Here is a 23,569-nt window from a genome sequence, read left to right as displayed (position 1 = left end):
CCGCTGTCAACAGCACTGTTCCTCCCAGGTGTCTCAATAGTTCTGAAGTATAAACAAACTATACAGCAACATTAATCTGTCTAATATATTTTTCTGTGTCAAAGGTACTTGTTTTATGAGCTAATGTAGCGATTTTCAAATGATCAGTAAAGGAACTATTTCTCAGTTGAGGTGTAGTTTGACCAACTGTCAACTTTTCACAGAATGTTTAGAATCTTTCAACTAGGGCTGTCACGATTCGTCGACCTATGGCATTTTCTCATTAGGAACGGTTGCCTCCGTTCCGTTCTCAATACAATCAGTTTCATGGAGTTCCAATAGTGAGCAAAGGGGGGGGGGGTCTCTCTCTCCCTCTCTCTTTCTCTATGTACGTTCAATGATGATGATCAATGAAGTAGCCAAAATGTACACTATAAAAACAAACTTGATAGTTGATGATTAAATATATCACCTCATTAGCTATTTTTTTTAATCATTCTTTCCAAAAGAAAAAGAGGCCTAGAAGCGTGGCTAACGCTAATGGCACGCATATCAGAGGCTAACTGTAGAGCCATATGGAATCCGCGATCACGGAATCGCGGACGGAATCGCGGAATTGAGCAATAAAAATGGAATCAACTATAATTTTTTTTTTTTTTTTTTTTACTTTTTTTTTTTTTATGTTGTGGGACTTGTACAGCACTTTGTTCAACTTTATCAGTGCTGTAAAGTTTAAACCTTTTTAAATCTTAGACAAACAAAACACTTTGCTTTCATGAAATATTATAAGCCGTCATTTGAGGCTTTATAAAAGCAGCACAATGAACACAAATCTGTCAGTGCCGAGTCCGACCTCATCTTAAATAACAAACAGCGTTGCTTGTTGTAGTTAACAATGAGAGGCAGAGTTGATTTTGCAAAAATATATATATATATCATTTTTTTAATTTTTATTCATTTATTTTTTCATATTCGAATCCCATGCCCATCGAATGGACTGTTATATCTTATTAAATTGTGGACATTTATTCATTCCCACTTATTAGACACTATTTCTGATGGTAAAATGAGCGTACAAAGCAAAATACAGAATTCTGGAATATTAAAACGAAAAAAACGGAATTTGGAAAAAAATAAAATGGAATTTGGAAAAAAATAAAACGGATTTCATATGGCTCTAGCTAACTGCCTATGAAAACAGGCACAGAGGCACTGAAAGAGGATTTCACCCATCTAATGAACACACTAGACTAGACAAATATCAAGATGTATCCATCAGTGGACCAATTGCATGCTTTTGCAGAGGACAAGCAGATTCCTGAGCCTATTTCATTCAAAAGGAAGATATTGATTTAAATATGTATATAGCCTATATATAAAAAATACATTTTAATCGTATCTCCTGTACTGGCACAAGCACTACCATAGCGTGGAGTGGAGAGATGACACACAATACATATAATAATTCATAGAAATATACTAAAAAGCTATTTATGGCCGATAATAATCTCTCTGGCTGGTAGTTTTTTTAATCTAAAAGCTAAAAAGGATGAGGATATACCCATTAAACATTTTGAAATATTCAATTGAAATAGATTTTTCTGGTAAATTAATGGTTAATGATTAATAGACTAATCGATAAAACAATCAACTGATTAATCGATAACAAAAATAGTCGTTAGTGACAGCCCTAATTTGTTGCCGTTCGAACGCCACCTCACTCAACCAAATCCGTGCCTCGGTTCTTGAGTTACATGACGATATGTCAGGAGAGCATCTTTTTACGCACTGCACGTCATGATGACCACCCGGACTGTATACGCTCCAGAACTGACCAATCACTGCTGATGGCGAAAATGATTGGTCAGCGTTGTAGCCAACGAGTGTACGCCAACAATACCCCGCATGGGGGGGTGCAAATATAGGAAGTAGGCGAAAGTTGACGAGCGAAAACGAAAAGTGACTCAGACTTCAGAACACATGGCAGTGGATAAGGAAATGGATGGAAAGCTTTTTTTGTGTGTCGGTTTTACTAAAACGTCTCTCAAAGATCCATTTCTGTACTACATAAGACTTCGGGCTATGGACCCAGTGTTTTCCAACTCATACCTCTATGTTGGAATATTGAATCTTGCAACCACAAAAGAAAAATGTGAGTACACAAGTTCAAGTTCAACTCAAGTTAAGACCTCTGTTACTCTATTTAATTAGCACTAAAAGTGATTATCCTTTTTTCAGAATGTTATGTTTCAAAAGAAACCAGGCTCATGCATGTGCTATAAGGATAAAGTATAAAGCTAAGCTTTGCAAAAAAAGTATGCAGTCCTCAAGTTCAAATACAAAAATGGCCACTTTTCTGCCTGCCTGTTTCCAGCCGTAGGTTATAATTGCGCAAATTTGATGCTCCTTTATATATAAAAAAAAACTCAAATTGTTATTGATTGTTACATTTGGACTTGCATTTCATGCAACTGAAATGACAAGCTGTTCAAAATAAACTCTGTTCTTCTCATGTAGCCTATGTCTGCATTTTGAATGAGGGAGGGGTGAGGGGGTTGGAGTTGGCCCGCCAAGTCATTTGAATCCTATAAATGGACTAGTGTTGTCAAAAATATCGAAATATCAATACATATCGATACTGAATATTTAAAATGGTTTCGATACTCATTTCCCGAAGTATCGATACTTTCTGCAGTACCGATACCAGCTGGCTTGCTCCTGCAAGTTGTTGACAGACAGACACGCTGCCAGAGCACGCTTGCCCTTCCGCCTCCTCCTCCTCCTCAGAGACCGGCAACAGACACAAGCTGCTGCAGCCTCCTCCCCTCACAGCCGGGAGCCGTGTCTTCAGTTTGTAAACAAAGCTATTATTAGCTAACGTTAGCTGTCGTTCCTCCGTTAGCTTATGCTAGCTAGCTGGCCACATTTATAATTACTTCATGGAAACGGAGTAACGTCAAGCCGAGCCCACCCACACTACACCAGTACACGCATGAACTCGACACAACTACCCCGTTTCCAACGTTAGGTCGAGCGGAGCCCATCCTACACTAGTACACGCATGAACTCGACACAACGTTACCCCGCCTCCATGAAGTGTCCAATTAGCAGCAATGTTGTTGAAAATGTAACCTGACACAACGTTACCCCCGCCATGAAGTGTCCAAATAACAATGTTTTCGGGTCATAAGAAAGGCGCTCAGTAGACCTCAAATCTCCAGCAGCCCCTCTCTCTCTCTCTCTCTCTCTCTCTCTCTCTCTCTCTCTCTCTCTCTCTCTCTCTCTCTCTCTCTCTCTCTCTCTCTCTCTCTCTCTCTCTCTCTCTCTCTCTCTTCTCTCTCTCTCTCTCTCTCTCTCTCTCTCTCTCTCTCTCTCTCTCTCTCTCTCTCTCTCTCTCTCTCTCTCTCTCTCTCTCTCTCTCTCTCTCTCTCTCTCTCTCTCTCTCTCTCTCTCTCTCTCTCTCTCTCTCTCTCTCTCTCTCTCAAAGATAAACAAAGGGTTTTAAAAGTGTTATATGTATCTTATCTTATAGTACCAGAGAGAAGCTGAGGAGAATCAACCAGCAACAAAGCTAAATTTGTTTAAAAAAATATATATATTTATATTATAAATATATATATATTTTTTATTTTTTTTTGGTATCGAAATGGTATCGAAGTATCGATACTTTTCAAGGTATCGTATCGAAGTCGAAATTCCAGTATCGTGACAACACTAAAATGGACCGGGCAGAACATTTATTGGGAACCCCAGGCATAGGTGCTTCAGTTCAGCTAATCTTCCCTGGGTAAATAAAGAGCATAGGTGCTTCAGTTCAGCTAATCTTCCCTGGGTAAATAAAGAGCATAGGTGCTTCAGTTCAGCTAATCTTCCCTGGGTAAATAAAGAGCATACTGTAGGTGCTTCAGTGCAGCTAATCTTCCCTGGGTAAATAAAGAGCATAGGTGCTTCAGTGCAGCTAATCTTCCCTGGGTAAATAAAGAGCATAGGTGCTTCAGTTCAGCTAATCTTCCCTGGGTAAATAAAGAGCATAGGTGCTTCAGTGCAGCTAATCTTCCCTGGGTAAATAAAGAGCATAGGTGCTTCAGTTCAGCTAATCTTCCCTGGGTAAATAAAGAGCATAGGTGCTTCAGTGCAGCTAATCTTCCCTGGGTAAATAAAGAGCATAGGTGCTTCAGTTCAGCTAATCTTCCCTGGGTAAATAAAGGTAGGGGCGGGGAAAAATGGACCCGATGCCAAAACAACCTTCCACAATCACAGTTCTCTCACCTTCTTCTTCTTCTTCTTTTTCTTCTTCTTCTCCTCAGCGGCCTGTGCAGCCTTGTGCTCGTACACCAGGTTGGTGAGGTTGGCCACGTACTCGTCAGTCTGCTGCAGCAAGTAGGCCAGGCGCTTGTCCTTCTTCTGGTCAATCAGCTTACGGTAGCCCTCCTCATCCTCAGCCTAGGAGCGGGGTGGAAACAGTAGTGTCATTAAAGGGATACAAATGATGCTTTCTGGTGTTTTATACTTAAGAGTAAGAACATATAAAAGGGAGTACTATTATACCAGTTTGGGAGAAATATTAAAGGTGCTATAGATAAATGTTTTATGTAATCTTAATGTATGCAATGGGTGTAAATATAGGAAGTAGGTGAAAGCAGAGATGTTTTCAACAAACAGGGTTTTTGTAGTTATGAGGAAATACACAAGAAATTTAATCTCACCAGTTCCACATATTATTTTTATGCACAGTTATTGTTGTTTGAAGGCTCATGGTGTCCCATTAAGGATACCAATTGAACACCACAGATACCACAAATTCTTCTATGAAAGAGAGACATCGAGAGGTTTTGTATCAGATTTTTATCATCAATTACTAACGTCCTCGTATGAAATCCTCCACCTAGACTCAATCTGGAGGAGGGATATACCAGACCTGGAAATAAATTTTGATTGGCAAGAAGCCTGGGCAAATGTTCGACTTGCGTCACGTAACCGGGACCATCAACAAATCAATCTTAACTATATTCATAGGACATACCTGACTCCTATAAGACTGAACAGAATGGGTCTTAAACAAGACTCCAGATGCTCCTTATGTACAAATGGGGATGAGGGTACATTTATGCACATGTACTGGGATTGCCCACCAGTTAACACTTTGGGTGCCATGGGTTAAATTCATTATATACCATAGGTTGCCGGCTCTATTTGTCTATGGAGAAGTACCCCTTCTTTGCATGGCTATAACTTTTTAAATTCTATTGCTACATTGCCATTATTAGGGCCCATTCAAAGTCCTATATGTATTGTTCATTGTGTAGCAACGTTAAACTTTTCCATTCACATATTCATAGTAAAGTATGGTCTAATGTATAAGTATGTTTTCATCTCTTTCTGCAGCTTTCTCCAGAACGTGATCTATAGCCCCAAATGCATTATATTGATGAAATGCAGTTTGATGGCAATCGGGGCGATATAAAAAATTTCAATTGGACGTACTTCTAGAATGATCTACGTATGATCTGATGATGACCGGATGGGCGGGGGATCGTTTATAATTCCGTGGGCAGCGTTATATCATTCATCTAGTGTGGGTCATATGTTCATCATAACAGTTTATATGGAACACGATCAAAAATAACGCTGAATCTTACCAGATCTTCCTCGCGCCGTTGGACGATCAGCGTGGTGTAGACCGTTTTCGATTATGGGATGTTTATCCTGATGAACCATTTCCAGCTTGTATAATACTATATACGTCCAAATCATGTTGTTTATCGAGTTATTGGCAATGGATCGCTATATATTGTGACGAGCCAGAGTGCCGGCAGCCAAACCGAGTGCCCGGAAGTAATATGGCCGACCAGCACAACCTCCACAGCACTTCCTGTTTGGCGATTGCGCCGATCGGCCACCAGATGGCGCTCCTGAACCGCCAGAGAGCTCAGTGGGTCCTCCTGGTGGATCTCAGGCCAGCGGAGGGGAAATATGAATCCGATCACAGATTTTTGAAATATTGATATTAAAGACGCTGTACAGCGTCCTTCGGCAACTTGAGCATGGCCGGGAATGACGCTGTAAAGCGTTTCCCGGCAGTTAAAGTGTTAAGATATTCTGGAAAGAAGTGACCCAGCAATTATCAAATCTCTTAACTCTGAATATACCTGTACACCCCTCTGTATTACTGTTGAATGATGTTTTTCGAGTTTGCAGTCCCTATACAGCTAAAGAGATTGGTTTTATCTGGTATCACAGTGGCTAAAAAGCTGATAGCATCACAATGGTTTCAACCGGAAAAAATGTGCCGGAAGGTCTGGATTCTTACATATCTCGAAGTGATTTATCTAGAAATATCTACAGCAAGAATTTTGGGTCTCAGTGAATCCAAAATTACAAGGTGGTTAGAAGTGGTGGAGAGAATAAAAACTAGCATTTGAATGGTAGTGCCTGGTTAGGAGCGAATGATGATGGATGGATTATCCAAGGGGGGGGCCCGGGGGGGGGAAGCGAGAGAGAGCATATATGTATAGGGTATTAGATAGCAAGTATTAGGTGTATACCTTGTATATTACATTTATTTAAATAGTAATTTCATTGGATGTGCACTGTTAATTAATGCTTGTATATCTAATTTTATGTTGTCATGTTTATGTATATGTGTTTGTTTAAAAAATTATAAAAAAAATATATATAATAAAAAAGAAATGCACGGCGGTGGATGGAAGAAATTGATTTTGGAACACGGTTTACTAAAACCTCTCTCAAAGACTAATTTCTGAACGTATATTTATAAGATTTGGACCTGTACTACATAAGACTTCAGGCTATGGAACCGCAGTGTTTTCCAGCTCATACCTCTATGCTGGAATAATGGATATGGTATCTTGCAACCACTAAAGAAACATTTTAGTACACAAGTTCAACTCAAGTTCAAACCTCTGTTACTCTATTTACTAAAAGTGATTATCCTTTTTTGCATTAGTAACTTCAGAATGTTATCTTTCAAAAGAGACCAGGCTCATGCATGTGCTATAAGTATAAAGCTAAGCAAAAAAAGTATGCAGTCCTCAAGTTCAAGTAAAAAAAGAAATGGACACTTTTCTGCCTGCCTGTTAACTCATTGGACGCCAGACCCGAGATAAGTCGTGTTAACTCGCCATGCTTTGGACGCCAGACCCGAGATATCTCGGGTTTTGATAGTTTTTCCCTTTTTTTTTATATTTGTATTCATTATTCATCCAGGGACCTTGGTGTTACCATAGGGAATGAGTCTGAGATCACCAAAGTGCAATACCGGCCGCATCCAGCTAGACGGCGGTATCGAGCACCCTTTGAAACCTTATATCTTGCCCTGTGTTACACTCAAATGTCTCCGGGCGCAGTTATCTGGGTCGGGCGAGTTGAGCGGTTCTCCCGGTTGCATTGAAGTGCACCAAATGCCCCCGATCTATATGTTGTGGTGGGTTATGTCGTGGACCAAATGGACATCGGATGGACCAGATGGCGATCAAACAATTGGAATATTATTTTTGGAATACTCCCGATCACAGGTAGGGACTATCTGACGTCAATTCTAGCTTGATCGTGCAATGTTATTATACCGATCCTCCAGCTGATCAGCGTTTTTAGTGTTCAATACGAATGCCGTTACTGGCAATCAAATAATCAGAAACGACCCCCCCCCCCTTTCATGCATTCATGATGAAACATAATACCTATTATATACATTTTGTTTGGGAATAGTAGTGTGTCCATGCAAGAAACGGCAACGCTTATAGTAGAATTCACATATAAGGCTATAACTCAGCCTTTCGGGAATTACCCCAGACCACTCTAAAACTATACTTGTTGTATAGTATCCATTTGTATTGTATCCATAGCTATAATATAGAATATAGCTCTACAAACAAGGTAACGCACTCCTATCTTTAAAGCGTGGCATTGCTACAACGGGACTCTGGCACTGAATGAGTTAAGAGGTTAAATGTGTTATGAGATGTTTCACTGACATGGGGCTGAGGAGATAATGACTTGTGATGAATTTTCATTTCGGGGTGAACTGTTTCTTAGAAAACCTCCCGAGTAAGAGGAAATGGCCAAACACCTGTCTGTTCCTACTGAAGAGTCCAGTAAGTTAAGTAGGGGTGTGAATCACCAGAGGCCCCACGATGCGATAATATCACGATACTAGTCACGATATTGCGATTTAATTTGCAAACGATGTCCCCTACTGAAACCTTTAACATCTCCAATGTATATATATATATATTAAGGCTGTCAAAGTTAACGCGGTATTAACGCGTTATCGCCTGATTCTATTAATGCAACACATTTTTTTAACTCACAATTAACTTTAAAAAAAATAATAAAATAAAATAAAAAATGTAATTATTTTTTTTTTACTAGACTTCACTCAGGTGTATTATTGATGCTTTCATTCTATGCTCTATGTTTGTTTCTGAAGTGTGCGTGTGTGTGTGTGATGTGTGTGTATGTGTGTGTGTGTGTGTGTGTGTGTGTGTGTGTGTGTGTGTGTGTGTGTGTGTGTGTGTGAGATATATAGAGAGAGAGGGGGGTGAGAGAGATGAGGAAGGGGCAAGAGAGGAGAGCTGGGAGAGTGTGTGTGTGAGAGAGAGAGGGGGGGGTGTGATTACTCAGCCCTTGTGTGGGTGAATGTAACAAGTTCCTAATGTTTTCTTTCCCCTATTATTTCATGCACACTTTATTCATTGTTTTAAATTATTATTTTCTTTTAAGTTATTTTGTGCATCACTCTGTTTTGAATTTGATGCAAATTTGCAATGCATGAGGGTCATCCTTTTGTGTTAAATGGCTGCATAAAGCAAGCATTTGTTGACTCGCATGTTGATAAGAGTATTAAAACTTTGAACTTGAAAAAGATCTGTTTATGGTATAAAAAAAAATTTAATAAAAAAATGCGATTAATTTGCGATTAATCGCGAGTTAACTATGGACAATCATGTGATTAATCGAGTTAAATATTTTAATCGATTGACAGCACTAATATATATATATGGTATATATACCGTACTTTTCGGACTATAAGCCACGGCTTTTTCCCCCATTTTTCGACCCTGCGGCTTATATAACGGTGCGGCTTATATGTGGACAAAACCTGAAAATCGAAATATTGCTTTTTTTACTGCATTGAAATGTTATTTATCTGTTCCCTTATTTGCTAAACTTAATACAACTTGTAAATGAGTTAATGTTATTTGTCCAACAGTATTGTGTCCCAATGGGAGTCATTCTCTGTAGAGGTGGGAACTTAAAGCTCAATATAAGAACGGCCATGCACCACCACTCACAGAATCGAGAAAGAGCAATCAATCTGTCAATCCTTTCCGTGTCCGGGCCGGGTGAGGTTTCCCGCGTTGAGTCAAATTAAGCCGCAGGCTCCACTCCTTACTATGGTAATTAAACATTAAAACACATGCGGCTTATAGTCCAGTGCGGCTTATATATGTACACATCATTTAATTTAGCTGCTGCGGCTTATAGTCAGGTGCGGCTTATAGTGCGAAAAGTACGGTATATATATATATATACACATCATCTGTTTTATCTAATAAGAAGATGTTTTCAGTCTGTTCACCTCATCCCAATCATTTTCATTGCAGTAAAATAGGATTGTCAAGCACATTTTATTATATATATATATATATATATATATATATATATATATATATATATTTTTTTTTTTTTTTTTTTTTTTTTTTGTATATCGATCTTCTGCATCACTGTATTGATATAATATCACAATATATCGCTGTATCGATGACTAAAGTTAGGTCTCTTGGCTCTTGGAAAACAATGGGGCACCGTACCATGAGTCTCCGCATCCTCTCCTTCTCTATCCTCTCCGTCTCCTTCTTCTGCTCGCGCTCCGTGTTGGTGTGCCAGGTGGCCACCGCTTTGGTGAGCTTCTGCATCTTCCCTGAGATGGAGCGGTGGTACTCTCTGAAGTCCTTGGCATGTTGGAGGATACTGTTTAGGTACTCCTGGAACACAAGTGGGGAAAGTAAGTAAGTCAAAATAAACCTTTATACCAAGAACTTCACTTGTATGTGTGTGTGTGTATGTGTGTGTGTGTGTGTGTGTGTGTGTGTGTGTGTGTGTGTGTGTGTGTGTGTGTGTGTGTGTGTGTGTGTGTGCGTGCGTGTGTGTGTGCGTGCGTCTTCTGGTGTAGTTCCTAGGGTTTGGAAATCAGCGCAAGTCCTTCCATTGCATAAGGGTGGAGTTAAGAGTGATCCTAATACCGGTAATTATAGACCAATATGTAGGTTGTCTTGTTTGGCCAAAATTATGGAATCTATTTTAAACTTAAAGATTGTCTCTCCGGGCATTGTCATTGTCGCAACGAGGTCATTGTCGCAAAATAATTGACCGACACAAAGTTTAAAATACCGAGCCGCCTCGGCGAGGTGTTTTAAACGTCAGTGAAGGTCAATTATTTTGCGACAATGATCGAGTATAGCTATACATTATCCCGCTTATTACATGGCTAACTTACTAACAATATACCTAATTCATTTTACATCGACTCGCAACACTGGTTCTGGGCTTCTGGCTCCGCTCGTCGCTCCGCCCCCTGTCATCGCCGGCAGGCTCCCCGGCAGCACTGATGTCAGTGGGCTTGATTGCGAACAGCTGCGCACAGCGGTCATTATTGTGGGCTTGATTGCGAACAGCTGCGCACAGCGGTCATTATTGTGTGATAATTGACCGCTGCTAGGGGTAACGGAGCGCTATTGACCAATCACAAGCAAGCATTTCGGCGAATGTGAAAACGCCATGTAATAAAGACAGATAATATTGTTTCTGCTATAGATTTAAGAAAACACTGTGCCGCCCTTTTTATAGATCTGTCTAAGGCTTTTGATATAGTTGATCATTATCTGCTCATGGATACAATAATAATAATAATGCAGGACCTCTTTAGAGACGTCTTTATTCGGCATGCAACGACATGGGACATGCAATGGGCGGCACACAGACACAGGAATATACACACACACACACACGCATTGTCTTTTTCAGGGTCGCCGATGTGATTGAGGTCTGCGCTTAACCCATCCCGTCGTCCTTCCCCCTCAAGGGCAGCCCGGAGCAGACAGGGCGTCGGCGAGGTACCGCGCCCGGGGACCAATCCAAGTGCTCCTGCCCGTCTTCGTCAGGGACGCGACAGCGTCAGCGATCTGCTGTGCATGTTTTTCCATTGGGTTTCTCTTATTACCTGGTGCTTCTGCCAGTGTTTCTTAGTATTACAGTATAACAGGGTTTATCATTTATTACCTGGTGCTTCTGCCTGCGTTTCTTCTCCTGCTCAATCTTCTGCTGTTTCTCCAGCTTCTCTGTCATGCGCGCCTCCCTCAGTGTCTGTTTCTTGGTGCGCTTGTAGGCCTTGGAGTTGAGCGCCGTTTCCAGGGTGGTGTCCCGTCTCATGCATGCCACCACGTCCTGCCTCAGCTGGGACGACAGAGGACAGACCGTCTTCACCTCAACACAACAACAAACACACACTTTCTGTGTACATGACACCAAGGTTTATGAGAGCTAAAAAATGAAATGTTTACATTCCACATGCCATTTATCTGATGAATTATGTAAGGGATAATGTATAGCTACGAGGTCATTGTCGCAAAATAATTGACTGACAGAGTTTAGAATACCGAGGTGCCCGCCGAGGTGTTCTAAACGTCAGTGAAGGTCAATTATTTTGCAACAATGACCGAGTATAGGCTATACATTATCCCGCTTATTACATGGCTAACTTACTAACAATATACCTAATTCATTTTACACCATCGACAAGACGAGATCAAATGCAGACGCAGTTCCGTTCTGTCGCTCCACGCTGTCATCGCCGGCAGCTTCGCCGGCAGCCGGCAGGTGTGTCTGATTGGCTGCACTGATGCAGTGTGTGTCAGTGGGCTTGATTACTACAGCTGCGAACAGCGGTCATTATTGCTCGGCAGAGGTCCGTTATAGAGTAATAACAGACCTCTGACGAGCGCTATTGACCAATCACAATCAAGCTTCAGCGAATGTTAAAACGCCATGTAATAATAGCTCTTAATTTTAACCATGGCACTGGTTAGCTCTAGTTAGGTACCTGGAGCTCTAGTTAGGTACCTGCAGCTCTGTCTGACCTGAAGCTCTGAACTCTGTTGCCTACTCAATTACCTGCCTAGTGCTTTCACTGTACAACTGCCCTACACTGTATTCATAGTAATCATAATAATATTAACTACCCACCTCATACTATAGTCTACCCATATACTCTGTATGATAACATGTACAACAGTGCTGTATATACACATAATATATTTACCGGTATATATAATGTCTGAATATACATGCATATAATCCTCCTATATACCTACTCATACACCTGCATATAACTGTATTATAGCATGTACAAGAATGCTGAATATATATATATATATATATATATATATATATATATATATATATATATATATATATATATATATATAGGAGGAATTATCATAACACTTCTCTATTATGCATCATCACTTATATAAGCATTGTCTGACTCACTGACTGGACCTTTGCATCATGCTCCATCTTCTGTTCAAAAAATGCTCATTTCACTGTTATATATAAAAAATAAAATAAAAAAACTTTCAAGTAATGGTCTCAATACTTGTTTTTTGCCACTGAAGTTAGAAACGTAATGAGGATCCTAATTATAAAAACATACAGAGAGCAAGATGACATATTTAGTGAAAACAGAAGGAGAGCCTTGGCTCATGTTGCTGTAGCATACAGTACCTGGCGCTGGAAGTTGAGCAGACGGAGTGCCTTGAGCTCCACTGTGGCTTTGGTCCTCAGGTCTGAAGGCAGGGACCCGGGCAGGCTCTCCAGCTCCTGGATACGATGGACGATCCGAGCCTGCAGCCTGAGAAACAGCCACAAGGGCGATCAGTTGCAGTGTTGTAGTACTCGAGTCCAGGACTAATTTGCAGGACACGTGACTCGACTTGGACTTGAGCACCGATGACTCGGATTCGGACTACAACACTGATCAGTTGTACTGGACTGCACCTAATTAAAATGGAAGGAATCTCTCGTCTGTCGGTCTGTATGGCTCTCCTTCGTCCTTCTCAAGAACCGTTTATCTGAATGACTTCACACTTGGCGGGTGCTGAGGACCCAACGGAGTGCAGTGTCGACTTGATTGGACGAGCAGTTCCAGAGAGAGTTGGAAGCAGCAATACCAAGGGCCCAACAATGGACCAGTTCCCGAACGGCCACCTTTTGAACGGGAACTGCATTTAGTCTCTTAGAAGATTCTTCCTGTTGTGGAAGAAGATTCAGAGTGTTTTCTTTCAAAAGAGGAAATAGTCCAGAATAGTGTTTAATTTACTTTCAGTATGCAATTGACAGGCGTTTTATGCTAAATGTGCAGGGCTGTTAAGAGGTTAATAACAGAGATCGTCTTTAACACTTTGATTGCCTAAGGCTAAATTCATGATATACCATAGGTTGCCAGCTCTATTTGTCTATGGATAAGTTCCCCTTCTTTGCAGGGCTATATTCTTTTTAAATTCTATTGCTAAATTGCCATTATTAGGGCCCATTCAAGGTCCTATATGTATTGTTCAGGGTGTATGAACGTTAAACTTTTTCATTCACATATTCATACTAAAATATGATCTAAAGTATAAGTATGTTTTCATCTCTTTCTGCAGCTTTCTCCAGAACGTGATTTATAGCCCCAAATGCATTATATTGATGATCAAATACAGTTTGATAGCAATCGGCGCGATATAAAAAAAATCCAACTGGACGGACTTCTGGAAGTTACTACACATCATCTGATGTTGACCGGATGGGCGAGGGGGCGTTTATAATTCCGTGGGCAGCGTTATACCATTCATCTAATGTGGGTCAAATGTTCATCAGATCAGTTAGTATAGGAGACATTGAAAAATAACGCTGAATCTTACCGTATCTTCCTCGCGCCGTTGGGCGATGAGCGTGGAGTATACATTTTCCTATTATGGGATGTTTGAATACCCGGTCCATTTCCAGCTTGTATAATAGTATATACGTCCAAATCATGTTGTTTATCGAGTTATTGGCAACGGATCGCTATGTATTGTGACGAGCTAGAGTGCCGGAACCTATAGCGAGTGCCCGGAAGTAATATGGGTGAGCAGCACATCGTCCAAGTAACTTCCTCTTTGGCGATTGCGCCGATCGGCCACCAGATGGCACTCTTGAACCGCTAGAGGGTTCAGTGGGGCTTTTTGGTGGGTCTCAGGCCAGCGGATGGGAAATATGAATCCGATCACAGATTTTTGAAATATTGATATCAAAGACGAGTTACGGCGTCTTCGGCAACTTGAGCATGGCGGGGAAGGACGCCTAAACTCGTCTTCTGGCAGTTAAAGTGTTAATACATGTTGTGTTTGTAGGTGTATTTTTTTTAGCTGACGTTACAAAACACTAGTGATGCACCGATGTGAAAATTGTGGCCGATACCGATAACAGATATTAATATTGCTGTTCTGGCCGATACCGATATTTACCGATGTCGATATCTCTGTATAGAAAACACTTTTTTATGATAATCAAATAAAGAGCTATTTTCTTACTTTTGTAACTTATTTTCAGAAATGACAGATAATTTGAAACTATTTAAGGCCAAAACATGTATAAAAAAAATAAAAAGAAATTAATATCGGCCCATATCGGCCCTATCTTGATATCGGACCGATACCGATGTGTAAAAAAAAAACTGCCATATTGGCCGATATTATATCGGTGGCCGATATATCGTGCATCACTACAAAACACCCTTCACACTGTCACAGGTCCATACATCTTTGGATGTTGATCTGTACACCACCACAATGGACTTTCATTCAACCTGTATTTAAACTTGAGGGACACTGAGGTTTCATTGATAAAAACAAGTAATTAGCATGAAAGAAAAATATTAAAATAAGAAACAGGAAAAGCAATTACAAAATTATATACAATGGTGGTTATTAATAAAAAAATTAAATACAAATAAAATCTATCAAATATTGTAAGGGAGTTGCTTACCAACAAGAGCTGAAAATAAACAAGAGACCTGCAAGAGAGGGCCAACCAACCTTATCATACAGAAAACAATGGTGAGTGTCACAGCTATCACCAGTAATAAGTCTGAGAGCAGAATGATAGATGTGTCTAAAGATTTAAGAGTAGAAGCAGAAGCATGTCTGTAGACTACATCCCCATAGTCCAAAACGTATAAGAAAACCGCTTCAACAATCCTCTTTCTCTAAACATTGGGAAACTGGTTTGAAGAAGCCTCTTTTCTGACGTAGTATCTAAATGTATATTTCTCATCAAGTCAGATGCTGAGATATTTATACTCTCTCAATAATAGAACCATTCACTGCAGTTATATATATGCTGAGTATTATGGTCAAGGTTTCTGGTTCTAGAGAACAATATGGATTTTGTTTTGTTCTCAAGTGCTAACTTAAGTTTAATAAGTGCATCTTGTATGGCATTAAACAAAAAGTTGCACTTTTTAATAGCTAATTCCACAGTCAGCAACACAATACAAAATGGTATCATCAGCATAAAGATTAATTTGACAAGCACTAACTGAGGTAACAATATCATTATTATAAATAGTAAAAAGCACAGGACCTAAAATGTACCCCTGTGGAAGACCTTTTATTATCGGCAAAAACCCAGATTGGACACACCCTGATTTTACACATTGAAATCTATCAGATAAATAATTTTTAAACCAGTTACAAGCATTTCCATCTAGGCCAATAATAATAATAATAATAATAATAATAATAATAATAATAATAATAATAATAATAATAATAATAATAATAATAATAATAATAATAATAATAATAATAATAATAATAATAATAATAATCTATTCAAAAGCCTTCGAAAGATCTATAAAAAATTTACATAGCAGACTTGTTTCTTTTTCACCACTTTTTTTTAGCTCTTTTTAGTCCTATTTTAGCTATTTTTATCCCCGTGTACTTGTCCATCTTGTTTTTAACACATGTATGTTATGTATAAACTGTTTTTTAATTGCTGTTTTTAAATTGCTGTTACGCTGCTTATGCTGTAAAGGACATCTTAATCTCCCCTCGGGGATAAATAAAGGTTTTCAATTCAATTTCAATTCAATTCAATTTCAATTCAATTCAATTCAATTCAAACACTAGGAACTACACCAGAATAAATAGACAGATTAAGACTATAAATTATTTGCTCTACAATGAATAGAGCAGAGAGCTGAAGAAAGAAAGGATCCAAATGATCTTCACCAGTGGATTTCTTAGGATCAATGGCTTGGTGAGCTCCAAGCACCACCATGGGAGACACAGAACAAAGGGAAAACTGGGATGCAAGATTAGGAGTAGGTACATGAACCTGCTCAGTAAACATGTTATCAATATTTGTAGGATGGAATCCAAGATCCTCATCCTCAAAAAGGTGGCCAGCTGCAGCAAAATGGTAATTAAAGGCAGAGCAAATTTCACATTGATCATACAATAAACAGTAATCAAATTTGACCTGAGAAGGTAAAGAGGCAGGTGGATTGCTACTATTAGCTATTCCCACCTTCCAGAATTTAGATGAATTAGAGTAGGCACTATAGTACTCTCTCCACTCTCTGACCACTACTGCATCCTTTTCGCTGCTCCCCTTCCCCCACCCCACCACTCCAATAAACGCACCATCTCTTTCCGTAACATAAAATCCATTGACCCTCTCACACTGTCTCAGTCCATATCCTCTGCCTTTCCCCCTGACTCCGCCCTCTCTAACCCCGACGACTATGCCCTCCTCCTCAACTCTACTCTCTCTGACTCCCTCGACTCACTGGCACCCCTGAAAACCATCACTGTCTCATTCACCACCTCCTCCCCCTGGTACACTCCGGAACTCCGCTCCATGAAGCAGACCGGCCGTCAATTAGAACGCCTCTATAAAAAAACCCACCTCACCATCCACGCCGACCTCCACAAACAGCACGTCTCCTCCTACCATGATGCACTCCAAGCTGCCAAATCTGCCCACTACTCCACCATCATCAACAGCAGCAACCGCAACCCCCGGACCCTCTTCTCCTCTGTCAAGAAACTCCTACAACCCCCGGACAATAACTCACTCTCCTCCCCTGACCTCTGCAACTCGTTTCTCCTCTTCTTCAATAATAAAATAGCTCTAATCAACAGCTCACTGACTGCCCGCATCGCCAATTCCCCCACCCTCGCCCCCCCCCCCCCCCCCCCCCACCAAAATGTTTCACCCACCTGACTCCATCCCTCCCACCCCTTTTACTGCCTTCGCCCCAGTCGACTCCTCCTTCATCATGGACCTCATGACCACCTCCAAGACCACTACCTGCTCCCTTGACCCCCTACTCTCACCAAAGCCTGCCTCCCTGCTCTCATCCCCCACCTCACCGGCCTTTTCAACCAGTCACTATCCCTAGGCCACGTCCCCTCCCCCTATAAACTCGCCGCTGTCACCCCTGTCCTCAAAAAACCCACTCTTGACCCATCCAGCCTCTCCAACTACCGCCCCATATCCAATCTTCCTTTTTTCTCTAAAACACTGGAACGCATTGCTGCCTCCCAACTCCACTCCCATCTCCAGTCCAACACCCTCTATGAACCCCTTCAGTCTGGCTTCCGTCCCGCTCACAGCACCGAAACTGCACTGGTTAAGGTCATCAACGACCTCCTCATCTCCGCTGACTCCGGTGCCCTCAACATCCTGATCCTACTCGATCTCAGTGCAGCCTTTGACACAGTGTGTCACTCCATCCTCCTCCAAAGGCTGCACCAACTGGGTGTTGAGGGCACAGCACTTGGCTGGTTCTCCTCCTACCTCACAGACAGACACCAATTCATCTCCCTCTCCGGCCACACCTCCTCCCCCTCCCCAGTCACACAGGGGGTCCCCCAAGGCTCAGTCCTTGGCCCCCTGCTCTTCATCTGCTACATTCTCCCCCTTGGTCACATCATCCGTAAATACCACCTCAACTTCCACTGCTACGCTGACGACACCCAAATCTACATCAGTACACAATCCCCCCACAGCCCACCCCTCAGTCACATCGAATCCTGCATCAACGAACTCCAAACTTGGATGACTCACAACTTCCTCAAACTGAACAGTGACAAGACTGAACTTCTCATCATTGGCACCAAAACCATCCTCACCAGATCCGGACCATCACACTCACCATCAACGACTCCACCATCACCCCCTCCCCCCTAGTCCGAAACCTTGGTGTCCTCCTTGACCCCACCCTCTCTTTTGACCCCCACGTCCGCTCCATCGTAAAAATATCCTACTTTCACCTCCGCAACATCGCAAAAATCCGTCACTGCCTCTCCCCCCCCGCTGCTGAATCCCTCATTCACGCCTTCATCTCCTCCCGCCTGGACTACTGCAACTCCCTCCTCACTGGTATCACCTCCCGCTCCCTCCATAAACTGCAAATGGTCCAAAATTCAGCCACCCGCCTCCTCACTAACACCCAGTCCCGCGAACACATCACGCCTGTCCTCCACTCCCTCCACTGGCTCCCGATCAAACACAGCATAAACTTTAAAACACTACTCCTGGAATGATAGTTTACGTAACTACAAAAAGGCACTCTCACTTGCCAAAACCTCTTATTTTTCCAGGCTCATAAATGAAAACAAAAACAACTCAAAGTTTCTGTTTGACACAGTTGCAAAACTTACGCAGAAACAACAAAGTGCCCTAAACCATGCGTTCTCGGCTAACGAATTCATGAAATTTTTTACCAAGAAAATTGACCTCATTAGAGATGAAATTGTTGCTTTACTCAACAATCAGAGTCCCTCCCAACCTTTGACGGGCATTCCCCCTGACTTTGATTCCAGTCATACGCTATGCTGCCTTGAAAACGTCTCACTTAGTGCCCTCTCTAAACTGGTTGGCGCGGCTAAACCTTCAACCTGTCTGTTTGACCCTCTCCCAGCAACTCTCATCAAAAAACTCTTCCCAACTCTAGGCCCTGCCCTACTCAATATCTTCAACACCTCTTTGTCTACTGGCGTGGTGCCCCTGGCCTTTAAATAAGCCGTCATTAAACCACTACTTAAAAAACCGAATCTCGACCCTCTAATCTTGAAAAATTACAGACCTATCTCCAATCTTCCATTCCTATCCAAAGTGTTAGAACGGATCGTCGCAACGCAACTTACTGACCATTTATCAAACAATAATCTTAATGAATCATTTCAATCTGGCTTTAGAGCCTTACACTCCACCGAAACGGCGGTTACCAAAGTCACAAATGACTTACTGCTCTCTCTTGACTCAAACCTTACTTCTGTGCTCTTATTGCTTGATCTCAGTGCAGCCTTTGACACTATCGATCACTCGATTCTTCTAGGTCGGCTTGAGAATCATGTTGGCATTCGGGGTCTCGCACTAGCTTGGTTTAAATCCTATTTAACTGATAGAACACACTGCGTGGTCTATAATGATTTAACATCTGAGACCCTCCCAGTGCAATGTGGTGTCCCACAAGGCTCTGTCCTGGGCCCTTTGCTATTTTCGATTTACATGCTACCCCCCGATATCATACGCAAATTTGGCATAAACTTTCATTTTTACGCTGATGACACCCAATTATATATACCTATTAAGCCAAATGATTCCTCCCAACTACAAAACCTTGAGTCCTGCTTGCTTGCCGTCAAAAAATGGATGTCGCAAAACTTTCTACTCCTTAATGCAGATAAAACTGAGATGTTAATTGTTGGCCCCCCAAACCACAGAGGCCTGTTTCAGGACATCTCCCTCAACTTTGATACCTGTCATGTATCCCAGAGCTCCACCATAAAAAACCTCGGAGTCATTTTTTATTCCTCCCTCTCATTTAATGCACATATAAAAAATGTCACCAAAATTGCATTCTTCCATCTTCGTAATATCGCAAAAATACGCCCCATTTTAACTCTGGCTGATGCTGAAACCCTGATTCATGCTTTTGTCTCATCACGTCTGGACTACTGTAATGCACTTTTTTCAGGCCTACCTAATTCAAGCATCAAAAATCTTCAACTCGTGCAAAATGCGGCTGCACGGATACTAACTAGAACTAGAAAATTTGATCACATCACACCAGTTTTGTCCGCCCTACATTGGCTTCCTATCCAAGCCCGCTCTGACTTTAAAGTGCTACTCCTCACCTACAAAATTTTAAATGGGCTTGCACCTCTCTATCTATCCGATCTCATCTCCCGATACTCGCCCGCTCGTGCTCTGCGCTCACAAAATGCGGGGCTTCTATCGACCCCTAGGGTTAAAAAGAAATCCGCCGGCCACAGAGCCTTTGTCTACCGCGCTCCCTACCTGTGGAACAAATTACCTGCCGTCATCAGGGGCGCCTGCTCTGTCGAAGCTTTTAAATCCCTGCTTAAGACTCATCTTTTCTCTCTCTCCTTCAACCTACCTTGATCTCACCTGGTCGGGGACTGACCTTTAGATTAATCTGTGTAGTTTAGTTATGGTACAGGGTACTACATGGTACCACTGGGTAGTTTACTATAGGGTAGTTTAGTTAGGGTACAGGGTACTACATGGTACCACAGAGTACTACATGGTACTGCATGGCACTACAGGGTACTACATGGCACTACATGGCACTACAGGGTACTACATGGTACCACAGGGCACTACAGGGTACTACATGGCACTACAGGGTACTACAGGGTACTACGGGGTACTACATGGCACTACGGGGTACTATAGGGTACTACATGGCACTACATGGCACTACAGGGTACTACATGTCTGCTTCTTTGCAGCACCACAAACATGGGAACTCTCTAACTCTCCCCCCCCCCCCTCTTGAGCAACGACCGGAGTGTTGAATGTCCCGTGACTAAGACGGGGAGGACGTGACCCTCTTTGCGCTGCCCCTGTGCCTCAAATAGATCCGCTATCAACTCTATCTTTAATCTTTCAAAATGTTCAGTTGCTATCGCTATTAGCTCTATCTTTAATCTTTCAAAATGTACAGTTGCTATTGCATGCACTCATCTGTGTTTCACCACACACATGAGTGCATGCTTACCAACTGTCCGTCTGCAACACTACTATCACCAACATCTAAGAAGGGAGATCCCCCCTTGAATGGCCCTTCTAAGGTTTCTCTCCTCCACACTGCCTGTGGAGCGTTTTTCCCTATTGTTAGGTTTTAGTGAGTTTTTCCTTACCTTCGCGTGGGGTATGTCTGGGAGTGCTTGCATTCTTTCATTTATTTGCATTCATCTAAAAATGTTTGGACCTTATGGTGTTCTTGTTCTGTTCTTGACTTATTGTTATGTTTTCTTCTTGACTTGTTTAAAGAAGACCTGTACGGCCCATGGGGACATTAACGTGTGTTGTCGGGCCCTATAAATAAATTTGATTTGATTTGATTTACTCCTCACCTTCAAAGCCCTCCACAGCCTGGCCCCCCCCTACCTGACTGATCTCCTTCTTCCCTACCGCCCCACCCGGTCCTCCTCCACTGCCTCCTCGAGTCCCTCACTGTCCCGACATCCAAGCTTAAAAACTTCGGAGATCGGGCCTTCTCTCGTACTGCACCCCGACTCTGGAACTCCCTCCCCCAGTCCATCAGAGACTCCCCTACACTCTCCACCTTCAAAGCTCGCCTCAAAACCCACCTGTTCTCCCTTGCCTTCAACCCCCCCCACCCTTAAACCCCCCCCTCCCCTCCAACCTGATTGATGTCTGTCTCCAGTCTTTTTTGTGCTTTCATGCCGTCTCCCCTGTTCCCCCCATGGTCTCATGTTCCTTTTGTTTTTGTTTCTTTGTCGTTTCTTTGTTTTTGTTTCTTTGCTTTCGTTTTTGTTTGTATTCTTGCTCCCGACTACTGTCAGCGACTTCGGGTTACTGAGAAGCGCTATATAAATTAAATGAATTATTATTATTATTAGTAACAAAATTCAAATACACATTTATTTATTTTCACAAGGGACGTACATTTATTCCTAAGTACTCTGAAAGCCTAATTAGTACGTCTATCAAGAGACCATACTCTGTTTCTAGACAGGGGATGACAGTTCAGAAGTGAACCAAGGGCTGGATCTAGTTTTTACTCTAAACGTTTTAAGAGGTGCATGTTTATTTACGACCAACAGGAAAGTATTTGTAAAAGAACTCTAAAGCTATTTCAACATCTGGAATAGCATTATGTAAAATACAAATCACTATTATAAAGGTCACAAAGGAAATAAATCCCACTAATTACAAAGGAATTATTAGACACTTGGGTAAGGCAACAGAATATAGAACAGTAACAGCCCAGGACCTCACATAAAAAAAAACACCACCTCTGTTCTGTGGCAACATCCCAACTGCCCATTTCAATCCCTATTAAACAAGTGGATCGGAACCAAATCGTAACTGAAACTTTGAAAATCTGGAATCAGTTTAGGAAACAATTTGGCCTACACGCTCCGTCGGGGCTAGCTCCTATCTCTCGCAATTACCTATTCCTACCGTCCTGCTCCGATCCTGTATTCAGAATCTGGGCGAACAAAGGATTGCTAACCATTAATGACCTCTACTCCGGAGGTGTGTTCTCCTCATTTGCAGAATTATCAAAAAAATTTGGTATTCCAAACTCCCACCTTTTCCGTTTCTTTCAGATCAGGCATTTTGTTCAGAACCAATTCCCACAATTCCCTGGCCGTCCAACAGACTCGAGGATTGACCCCCTCCTATCGCTCAGCACTGGGCGAAAAGGGCTTGTCTCAATTATATATGATAAAATATTTTGGATAGACCCAACTTGCTTAGGCCCTGTCCACACGAGCGTTTGGATTTAATATAACCGAAGTTTGAAAAAAATAAAACTCCGTCCACACAGGTGAACACAGGTGAACAACCGTGTATAACTGCGTACCCACGGCACCAGCAACCGTTACATGTAGTACAATGCCAAAACAGTAGGCGGCGATGTTGTTCAGACATGAAGGCCATTTCAACCAATCAGAAAAGGCTGAACGCTCACTAAACGTCCTGTTTAGAAACACAGCTGGACCCTATTGATCATTTTGCCAACGGAACATATTTTCAGCAAAGAAAGAAACTGCAATAAACAAACGGATACATTCACTGTGTGTTCTGCCTCTCATTTTGTTGATGAAACAAAACCATCAGCAACACAATTTACCACCAAGAGCGGATAGTTTAGTCTCACAAAAGACCGCCGGTGTAGTTAGCTACATGCTAATGTGAATGGCTATATCCATGTATAGTATATAGCTTAAATGCTAACGTAATGTGGTAACGTTACCGATATGAAATGGATGTAAACGTTATTTAACAGATTGCAGAATGGGTACAATACAATACGGCTCAATACAAACAATTGTTAAGGGGATGCAGTCTGGACTGGGTTCCTTATAACAATAACTTGACAACACATGAGTTTAGTTTAGCTGCAGCTACATGTTTTCAGACATCAGTCGATCACAACACTCTTCAACACAGACGATACGTTTTGAACAAA

The 23,569-nt window shown here is 41.7% G+C and overlaps 1 protein-coding gene across 3 annotated transcripts in view; it reads right to left on the bottom strand.

Annotated features, from left to right (window-relative positions):
• The window catches only part of smarca2 (SWI/SNF related BAF chromatin remodeling complex subunit ATPase 2), a 188,643-nt gene that overhangs the window by 123,315 nt on the left and 41,759 nt on the right, over positions 1–23,569 (bottom strand). For all 3 annotated transcript variants that reach the window (XM_084308943.1, XM_084308938.1, XM_084308939.1), the window contains 4 exons: positions 12,784–12,910; positions 11,281–11,454; positions 9,813–9,986; positions 4,249–4,422 (listed from right to left, as the gene is read on the bottom strand). In XM_084308943.1, the coding sequence (XP_084165069.1) occupies positions 4,249–4,422; positions 9,813–9,986; positions 11,281–11,454; positions 12,784–12,910 (649 nt within the window). The remainder of the gene's footprint in view (positions 1–4,248; positions 4,423–9,812; positions 9,987–11,280; positions 11,455–12,783; positions 12,911–23,569) is intronic.

Source organism: Notolepis coatsorum (genome assembly GCF_963971535.1).
Source record: "Notolepis coatsorum genome assembly, chromosome: 2".
Taxonomy (NCBI): Eukaryota; Metazoa; Chordata; class Actinopteri; order Aulopiformes; family Paralepididae; genus Notolepis; species Notolepis coatsorum.
Note: the sequence above shows the minus strand (reverse complement) of the source record. Positions and strands in the feature narration are given on the sequence as shown.